General features: G+C 55.1%; 1 protein-coding gene across 2 annotated transcripts; it reads left to right on the top strand.

Moving 5' to 3' along the window:
- Positions 1 to 4049, top strand: CD3E (CD3 epsilon subunit of T-cell receptor complex). 2 transcript variants are annotated; one of them, XM_066639276.1, is made up of 6 exons: positions 1 to 94; positions 1143 to 1172; positions 1693 to 1899; positions 2158 to 2325; positions 2892 to 2938; positions 3181 to 4049. In XM_066639276.1, the coding sequence occupies exons 1-6, from the start codon at positions 40 to 42 to the stop codon at positions 3238 to 3240; spliced, it is 567 nt and encodes a 188-aa protein (XP_066495373.1). In that variant the 5' UTR covers positions 1 to 39; the 3' UTR covers positions 3241 to 4049. The 2 variants fall into 2 exon arrangements, with proteins under 2 accessions (XP_066495373.1, XP_066495372.1); XM_066639275.1 differs by lacking the exons at positions 1 to 94; positions 1143 to 1172 and having other exon boundaries at positions 1291 to 1899.
- The last annotated feature ends 5665 nt before the right edge of the window (positions 4050 to 9714 follow it).

Here is a 9714-nt window from a genome sequence, read left to right as displayed (position 1 = left end):
CACATAAAAGAAGGGCAAGAAAGAAGAGCCAACACCAAGATGCGGCCGAGCACCATCTCCTGGAGCATCTTCTTGGGCCTCCTGCTGTGTTGGTGTAAGTATAGCCAAGCAGTTGCAGCCATGTGGGAGGGGGCTTGGGACCAAGACTGTCAGAAGAGCATCCTTGATCCAAAGGGTCTATTAGGTCCACCCACTCTGGAATTGTCCAAGAAGGCCTCCCCCGCCCCTGCTTCCAGCCAGTCCACCAGCAGGACCTGAGGGAGGCAGCAGACACCTCCCATGGCTGCTCCCCGGCATTCATACTGCCTCTGAAAAAGGCACTGAGCTAGGCGGAAGGTGCTGGGATTCAGGAGCCAACTTGAGCCTCACTGTCGCCAAGGCTCCCTTCCTTCTCCAAGACTTTGGGTCTCCTACTCTCTGCCAGGCTTGGGGCATGATGAGGACCACACGTTTGCTGTGCATGGTGTGGAGAAGGCCTGTGTTTGGCCTGTCCTCCATATAAGGGCCCCTGGTGTCCCCCGTGCAAAGCCCTGTTGCAGCCAAAGTGGCCGAGAGTGTTTTCTCCACTGGTGGTCTGAATTCTCTGAGTTGGGGACGAAGGCAGAATGTGGGAGTGTGGCAGTTATGGAGGAAGTGGCAAGCAGTGGTCAGCGCAGAGGCAGGAGGGCTCCTCTGGTTGGAGCTGTGCCCTCTGCCCTGGCCCTTGTTGCTCAGGCAGGGACCCGACCTTTCAGCCCCACCCAGTCCAAAGTGCCCTTTTCAGTGGGGACACCTGCTTACTGGTGGCCTCCCTGCAGAGCCTCCATGTGTCGAGTCCAGCAGAGTGGAGGAGGTGGGAGAGCCGTGCAGTTCTGCCTGTGAGCCCAGGAGGGAAAGGCAGGGGCTGGCGACAGGACCAGGCCAGCAAGCAGTGCCAAGTGAGCGGGGGCCGTGGTGATAGGAAGGAAAGGGTGCCCCCAAGCTGCCTCTTGCCCTGTCTGGGAAAACCTGTTGTCCAGGACATGGTGACGCTGCCACACTTTCCCAGGATGGCCTGGCCGGGCCTCTTCTGCCAAGGCTCTCTTGATGCCATCTTGAGAGCTGCTGCCTTGCTTCCCAAGGAGCCCTTCGCAGCCCCTGACTGCTGTTGTTTCCACCCGCAGCCTGCCCTGTCGCTGGGAAGAAGCAGCCGAGTAAGTGAGATGCTTTTGCCCTTTGCACAGCTGCTGCCCAGTCCTGTTGTTTCCTGGGAGGGTGGGGCCGAGGGCCTTTGTGCCAGCTAGAGCAGTCCCATCACCTGGGAGGCAGGAGCTGCCTGAGCCCATGAGTGCATCCCTGCTGGCTTGCAGCCCTCAGGTTGGCTCCCTTTCCTGCCCCACTGCTAGAGCGGGGCCAGTCCTGATGGTGCCAGCCCTGGCAGCCAGACTGGCTTGTTTGATCAGGCAGAGGCAGCCATGCCGGCCTGGGACCAAGGACTGCTTCCTCTGTCGCTGGCCTCCTTTTGGGTGCCTGCCCAGCCTGTGCCACGTGGGGAGAGGAATCTCTTGGCACATCCGCAAAGCCCGCCTGCCCACCCGCCCTGCCTGCTCCTGCCTTCGCCTTCAGGGCAGCGCCTTCCAACCCCGGCACAAAGTTCACAGGAGGAAGAAGCCCTCCGAGGGGTGGCCAGTGGGCCAGGTGCTGCTGCTTCTTTTCTGGCTTTGTCCACTACAGAGATAGTCGTGTCCATCACTGGGAAGACTGTGAATCTCCGCTGCCCTGAGTCAAACCTTAAGTGGCACGTACTAAAAGGGAAGACTTATGTGCAAGACCAAGACCAAAGGAATCCCTTGCCCCTCACTGGGGCAAAGGAGGTTGAAGGGCAGTATGCCTGCATTGGCTCTGATGTCACCTTCGCAAGCGTGTACTTGAAGGTCAGAGGTCAGTGTGGGGGTCACAGTGCGGCCAGAGTCTGTGGGCAGGATTCCTGCCCCCCTGGTGGGGGAAGGCTGAGGGAACTGGCGGGGCGGACCTAGACTCAGGCCTCCATTTGTTGTGCAAGCAAAGGCCTGGCTGAGCACCAGGGCAGGCCTCGCAGAAGCAGGGAGGGGGGCCGCTCCCCTTACAAAGCCAGTGCCCACCAGGGCTGCCACGGCGTTCCCCCAACACACACCTGGACCCTCTTGTGTCCCTGCGCAGTGTGTGACAATTGCCTGGAGCTGAGCCTGGGGCTGGTGGCCGGGATCATCGTCTCTGACCTGCTCATCACCCTCGGCGTCCTGCTTGTGGTCTACTACTGCCGCAAGAACCGGGTGACCAGGCTTGGTGGTGGCGCTGCCCGGGGAGGCACCCAAGGACGGCCACGTAGTGAGTGCATCCCCCCCCCCTTGGGGAATATCAAAGTCTGCACAGGGATGATAAAGCAGCACCTCCCCTGCCCAGACAGCTGGTGCCTCTGCCCAAGGAACAAGAGGGCCTCAGGTCTGCCCTCCGCCTTTGGAAATGCAAAGCTGGCGGGGGGGGGGGTCAGGGGCTGACGGGTGACAACGTGCATCCCTCCCTGTGCTGGGAGCAGGGGGAGAACCAGGCCGTGGCAGGCACCAGAAGGGGGTAGACTACCAGAGCTCAAGTGTGCTGCCTCTGACTGGGGGTCTCTAGTGGGAAGCTCCCAGGGGTGCAGCCCCTTGAAGAGGAATCGGGGTCGTCTGGCCAGGCAGGGGTCCTGGCAGTGGCCGTGACGGTCTTGCCCTGGCGGGCGGGTGTGCTGCGTACATGTGCCTGTGTAGAGGGGAATTCGCCGTCCTGAGGAGAAACAGCATCCAGGGAGAGGCCTCAAGAGCACAGTCGCCAAGCCCCAGGACATCTTGGCTCTCAAGCATGGAGGCTGCTGCCAACAGGGATGGGCCCAAGCCCCACTTTGCTTTGTGTTCCAGGCCAAAAGACAGACTCTCCCCCACCTGTGCCAAATCCAGACTATGAGGTAAGCGCAGGCCCAGCAGGGCAGGTGAACCCAAGTAGCTTTGGAGGTCAGGCCTGGGCCCCGTTGCCCAGGAGGACGCAGAGCAGACGAAGGAGACCTGGCCTCCGGGCAGTGTGGGCAGGGCAGGGCAGGCAGGCCTCTTCAGGCTGCCATCCTGGGCTGCCAGCCTGTTCAGAGGAGGCAGGGGTGGCCCCTCGCCACCGGTTCCCTCCCTGAGTCACGCCTGTGCTTTGTCCCCACAGCCCATCCGGAAAGGCCAGCGCGAGGTGTATGCCGGACTGCAGCCCAGCAGGGCCTTCTGATAGCGGCCATGGATGCTACCTGGACACCCCCCTCCCCCGGCAAGGAAGGTGGTCGCTGGCTGTGCTTGTGCAGATCCCCCGGCACCTGCTGCTTCCTCTCCTGGGAGGGCCGCCTCAGGACACGTGCACCTCCCCTCCCCTCCACCTTGCAATCTGGAAAGCCAGTTGCTCCCTCCCTCCAAGCTCAGCTGAGATCAATATGGGGGGGCCTCAGCAGGCCGCTTTCCCCACTGAGGATGCCCAGAAGAAGCCCCTCCAACAGCTTCCAAGTGCCCTCTGAAGTGCCTGCAGTGCTAAAGAGACAGTGGGGGGAGAGTCACAGAGAGCTCCCCAGCACCTTCTGCTCCTCCAAGTCATGGAGAGCCCAAAAGGGCTGCCTGCCCACCCCTCCCCCCTCCACATTGAGGGCTCTCATCTTGAACCCTCTTGCTCTTCCCAGAATCCCTGACACACACACCCTCACTCACAGGCAGGTCCTGACTGCTGGAATGGAAACCCCCAGCTCTGGGCAGGGTTCTGGCCCCAGTCCAAGGGCTCCTAACCAGGCTGAGAGCCTGCCCACCAAGCCCCCCCCATGGAATTTCACTCTTAGCCATTGGCTAGTCCTATTCCTTCCCTTAGTGCTGCACCCTGTGGCCCTTGAGTCCCTTGTCATCCCAGGGCTGGAGCCCAGGAGGCTGCCTGCTGGCTCTCACTTAACCCCCCTCCCCCCCGCTTACTACAGGGAACTCCTGGGACCTTTCCAACAGCAGCAAATTGGCCCTTTGGGGGAAAAGAAAAGGGGGGGGAAGGCTGTGTGTCCATTTTGGTTGTGCTTTCAGGACCCAATAAAACCCCTCCTGGCCCAAGATGTGTGCTTAGACTGACGTGATTTGTGCAGTGTCCTTTTCTGGCTCAGTCAATCCCCCCTCCCCAAGTTAGTTATTATTCCAAAGAGCCCTGGGGTTGGCCTCGAGGGAGGTGTCTAGGATCAGGGCTGCTCCCAGGGGTGGACGGGCCAAGGCTGAGCACTGGTCAGGGACACAAGGTTGCTACCAGACCCTCCAGAGGGCCAGACCCCAGAGCAAGGGTGCTGGAAAGAGGCAAGTGGGGCGATGCACAGACCTCTTGGCTGAGAGTCCCGTGTTGTCACCTCCTGAGGTGCCCCATGTTGTCACCTCATTCTGGGGCAGAACGGGTACTAGGGGCTGGAATGACCAAGAACAGCACTTGGATTAGAGGGGCACCAGCAGACAGGGGGTGTGCAGGGCAGAACTGCGTCCACATTCAGTGGCATTGACCATGGCATCGTCCTGGCCAGGAAGGGGCCACTGGCTCGCCTTGGCTCCAGCCCTTCACAGTTTGCAGAGGGTTATCAGGGGATTCTTTCTTGATCTTGTGGGCTTTGTGGTCTGGCCAGGTTGGGGTGTGTGTGTGTGGAGATCCTCAGGGGACCTATCAGCTGCCCAAGGCTGTGGAAGTCCTAAGCAGCTGTGTGAAATCGGTGGCAGGACAAGGGCAAGCAAGTCACCCTTCAATCTGGAGACTGCAAGGCGCTTGTGCTCTATCCTGGCAAGCCAGGGGGTGGTCAGTCAGTGTCAGGGGGGGGGGGCAATCCCCTTGGAGGCACAGGTTTGCAGCCTGGTGCTGCTTCACAACTCGGCTCTGAGCACGGGTGCTTAGCCATCGGCAGTGGCATTGCTAGTGGGTACAGGCCGCACCGGGTGAGGTGCATACCCCTATGCGCATCACCTGGTGCAGCCTGTACCCACTAGCAATGGAGGTGGCACACACAGAGGGGTGATGCACAGTGGGATAGCTAGGTCATTTGACATCTGGAGCCTATAAATTTTTGTCACCCTGTACAACATAATTTTTCAAGTGATGTCATGGCTGGAAGTGGCTGAGAGTTACCAAACAAATTGAAATAAATAATTATAAATAATTAATTAAAAACAAACAAATAATTAAATAAGGAGAAACTAGCCCTGATCCACCAAGTGAATTTTCTCTGTAGCCGATCTTCAATAAACCCCCCCCCACATACACACACAAATCCGTGAGATTTTCAGCTCTACCCAGTGTCCAGTTCAATTTAAGTTCTTATGTTTAAACCATATTACTATCAGAACACACCTAGTTTTACACATCTAAAATAGAAAATATTCACCTTACCAGCTGAAGCCTCTGTTTTATTCTTTTTATTGGGGGGCTGCCTTCTGGAGCATTTTGTTGAGCTCCACCTTTATCAGATCGGGACCATTCTGGTGGCCTTGCATTCTGGTGTCATTGGATTCCTCTCAGCCTTCCCTTTCCGATGAACTACGCGTGAGTAAATGCATGATATGGCTTAGTTTCACTTTCTATAGGGCTCCATGCATTTTTTGTTTTCTGGTTTTTTGGCCATAACTTTTGATAAAATGGAGATATTTCACTCACACTTTTTTCATTGCATTCTGCTGTAAATTCCTCATCCAATGGTTTATAGCAAGGGTGTCCAAACCCTGGCCCAGGGGCCACTTGGGGACTCACAATCTTACCCGCAGGGAGCCCCCAGTCTCCAATGAGCTTCTGGCCCTCCGGAGGCTTGCTGGAACTCATGCTGGCCCTATGCAACTGCTCTCAGCGTGAAGGTGACTGTTTAGGAACATAAGAACAGCCCCACTAGATCAGGCCAGAGGCCCATCTAGTCCAGCTTCCTGTATCTCATAGCGGCCCCACCAAATGCCCCAGGAAGCACACCTGATAACAAGAGACCTGCATCCTAGTGCCCTCCCTTGCATCTGACATAGCCCACTTCTAAAATCAGGAGGTTGCACATAGACATCATGGCTTGTAACCTGTAATGGATTTTTCCTCCAGAAACTTGTCCTATCCCCTTTTAAAGGCATCCAGGCCAGATGCCGTCACCACATCCTGCGGCAAGGAGTTCCACAGACCAACCACACGCTGAGTAAAATATTTTCTTTGGTCTGTCCTAACCCTCCCAACACCCAATTTTAGTGGATGTCCCCTGGTTCTGGTGTTATGTGAGAGTGTAAAGAACATCTCTCTATCCACTTTATACTTCCCCTGCATAATTTTGTATGTCTCAATCATGTCCCCCCTCAGGCGCCTCTTTTCTAGGCTGAAGAGGCCCAAAAGCCGTAGCCTTTCCTCATAAGGAAGGTGTCCCGGCCCAGCAATCATCCTAGTCGCTCTCTTTTGCACCTTTTCCATTTCCACTATGTCTTTTTTGAGATGCAGCAACCAGAACTGGACACAGTACTCCAGGTGTGGCCTTACCATCGATTTGCTAAGAACTGGTTTGACCTCTCGCGTGAGCCGTGGGATGAGGACTCCCGCCACTGCTTGCTGTTTCATGTCTGTGATGCAGCAGCAGCAGCAGCAAAGGAAGGCCAGCCTTGCTTTGTGCAAGGACTTTTATAGGCCTTGAGCTATTGCAAGACCTTCATTCATTCACATAAGTTCCATATCTAATATATTCATTTATGTAAATTTATTTAATTTTGAAATATAAATTAATTCATCCCCCAACATAGTGTCAGAGAGATGATGTGGCCCTCCTGCCCAAAAGTTTGGATACCCCTGGTATATAGTATGATTCCTAACCGCTGCAATTTTAGTGATTTTGGTCACTTGTGGTGTCATCCCCCCAAGGTTGGCACCAGGGCAGACTGCCCTCCACCCCTCACTAGCTACGCCACTGGTGATGCACAATGGTGACTAAAATCACTAAAATCATGGTTTTAGGAATACCATCATGTTATATATCATTTTATATTATGTATGTATTATACATCTGGACTTTCAGAAGGCATTTGACACAGTCCCTCACCAAAGGCTGCTGAGGAAACTCCCAAGTCAGGGCATTAGAGGGTAGGTCCTCTCCTGGTTTAGGAACTGGCTGAGGACTAGGAAGGTGAGAATGGGTGTTAATGGGCAATTTTCACAATAGATGGAGGTCAAAAGCGATGCGCCCAAGGATCTGTTCTGGGACTGGTTCTTTTCAACCTTTTCATAAATGAACTGGAGATAGGGTTAAGCAGCAAGGTGGCCAAGTTTGTGGACGACACCAAACTTTTCCGAGTGGTGAAGACCAGATTGTGAAGAGTTCCAGAAGGATCGCTTTCAAACTGGGAGAATGGGCAGCAAAATGGCAGATGCCATTTTCAATGTAAAGTCATGCACATTGGGGCAAAGCATCAAAACTTCACATATAGGCTAATGGGTTCTGAGCTGTCTGTGGGAGATCAGCAGAGATCTTGGGGTACTGGTGGACAGTTTGATGAAAGTGTCGACCAATGTGCGGCAGCAGTGAAGAAGGCCAATTCCATACTTGGGATCATTAGAAAAGGTATTGAGAATAAGACGGCTAGTATCATGATGCCGTTGTACAAACCAATGGTAAGGCCACACCTGGAGTGTTGTGTCCAGTTCTGGTCACATCTCAAAAAGGATATTGTGGAAATGGAAAAGGTACAGAAAAGAGCAACCAGAATGATGACTGGGCTGGGGCACTTCGCTTACGAGGAAAGGCTACAGTGTTTGGGGCTATTCAGTCTAGAAAAGAGGCGCCTGAGGTGGGACATGATTGAGACATACAAAATCATGCAGGGGATAGACAGAGAGACGCACTTTTCCCTCTCACACAACACCAGAACCAGGGGACAGCCACTAAAATTGAGTGTTGGGAGGGTTAGAACAGACAGAAAAAAATATTTACTAGGCATGTAATTGGTCTGTGGAACCCGCCTCAGGAAGTGATGATGGCATCATGCCTAGACGCCTTTAAGAGGGGATAGGACAAATTCCTGGAGAAAAAGGTCCATCACGAGTTATAAGTCATGATGTGTGATGTGCAACTTCCTAGTTTTAGAAGTGGGTTACCTCAGAATGCCAGATGCAAAGGAGGGCACCAGGATGCAGGTTGTGTTTGTTGTCTTGTGTGCTCCCTGAAGCACTTGGAGGGCCACTATAAGATTCAGGAAGCTGGACTAGCTGGGCCTGTGGCCTGATCCAGTGGGGCTCTTCTTATGACACTCTTGGGGGGGGACACCACCAGTGACCAAAACAACTAAAATCACAGTTTGTAGGAATAATACTGTCATGTTATGTATCAATCAAGATGTAATTTCATGCAGAATGCAATAAAACAAACACATTGAAATATCTGTGTCCTATCAAAAGGTACAGCCCCAAAACCAGTGGGGGCAGGGCGATAGTACATTGCCACACTCCCGCACCTGGGGCGTTGCCCCACCCACTGCACAGGAGGAGGTCCATCATGGGGGTGATGTGAACCCTAGTGACGCCACTAGCCACGGCCCGGGTGTTCTTCCCCAGCTGTGAGTGGTGCACCAGCAGCATCCCTGGTGCACGCCCCAGTTCTATCTTGTTTGGATGACTGTAATGCATTGTGTGGGGCTGCTCTTGAAGAGCACCAGGAGACCTGAGCTGGACCGCTGATCGGCACCAGGCCAGGAGAGCCACCACCAGGGCTGCCAGTACCTTTCCAAGGGAATGTCAAGGTGGTGGGGCTGAGGCCTGTGAAGGCTGACTGAGAGCCCACCTCTTCTCCCCCCCCCCCGTCTGAGCCTCTTCTACACATGGTGGCATTGTGTGCCTGGCTGTGACGCCCCTTCCCGCAGGCCAGGCCGGGGCCCTCGCTAGTGAAGTCCCTCCTTGCGCACACAGCAGTCCACCTGCAACACACTTTGCCCTCCCTGCTGGTGTCTCTGCGACTGCCGTCGCTTCAGTTTTTCTATCAGTGGACTTTACTGTATTTCATTCTTGTTGGAGGCCGTGAACGGGAGGGGAAGGGCATGGGATCAAACTCTTTTTTCATCAAATAAAAGGCACTGCAGGCTGTCACAAGAGTGCAGCCCCAGCTTGAAGGAGAAGCCACCTTGAGAACGCGAGGGCCACATGGGAGACTCTCTTTCCCTGCCCATGTGCTGGGACTACACCAAGAGCTTGCCCCCCCCCGCCCCCACAGGCTGGCACAGGAAGTGGCAATTGTGCTGGGAGGGAAGATTGTGGTCCGGCGCAGGAACACTCCACTGTCGATGCTGTTGCTTGTTCCACAGGATGCGGTTGACGCCCGTGCAGCTGTGCACCAAGAACAACCAGCAGCATCTGCAGACTTCCAACGCCTGCCCCTCCCCCCCCCGCACAGCAGAGGTAGTTGCTTGTTTGTGCTAGCAAGTGGCAGAGGTGCTCAGGCTGAGCTCCTGGGGCCGGACGGCCCATATGAGGGTTGCTCTGGACCTGGCAGCCAGGGGGTCTGCCCTGGATCAGGACTGTGCCAGAGCTTCCCTTCCAGAGCAGAAGGGAGCGGCTGTGGAGCTCAGAATGGATCAGGACTATGGCGGAAGAGGCAAGGGGCTTCAGTCCCAAACCAAACCAGGTCCCCCTACCTGGAGCTCCACTCTGTGTGCAGCACCAAGTGTCACGCCCTAGCTCAAGTGGCTTAAAGAAGACACACCACTGGGC

The sequence above is a fragment of the Tiliqua scincoides genome, chromosome 11 (assembly GCF_035046505.1).
Source record: "Tiliqua scincoides isolate rTilSci1 chromosome 11, rTilSci1.hap2, whole genome shotgun sequence".
Taxonomy (NCBI): Eukaryota; Metazoa; Chordata; class Lepidosauria; order Squamata; family Scincidae; genus Tiliqua; species Tiliqua scincoides.
The sequence above is the reverse complement of the archived record's forward strand: the minus strand, read 5'-3'. Positions and strand labels throughout refer to the sequence as shown.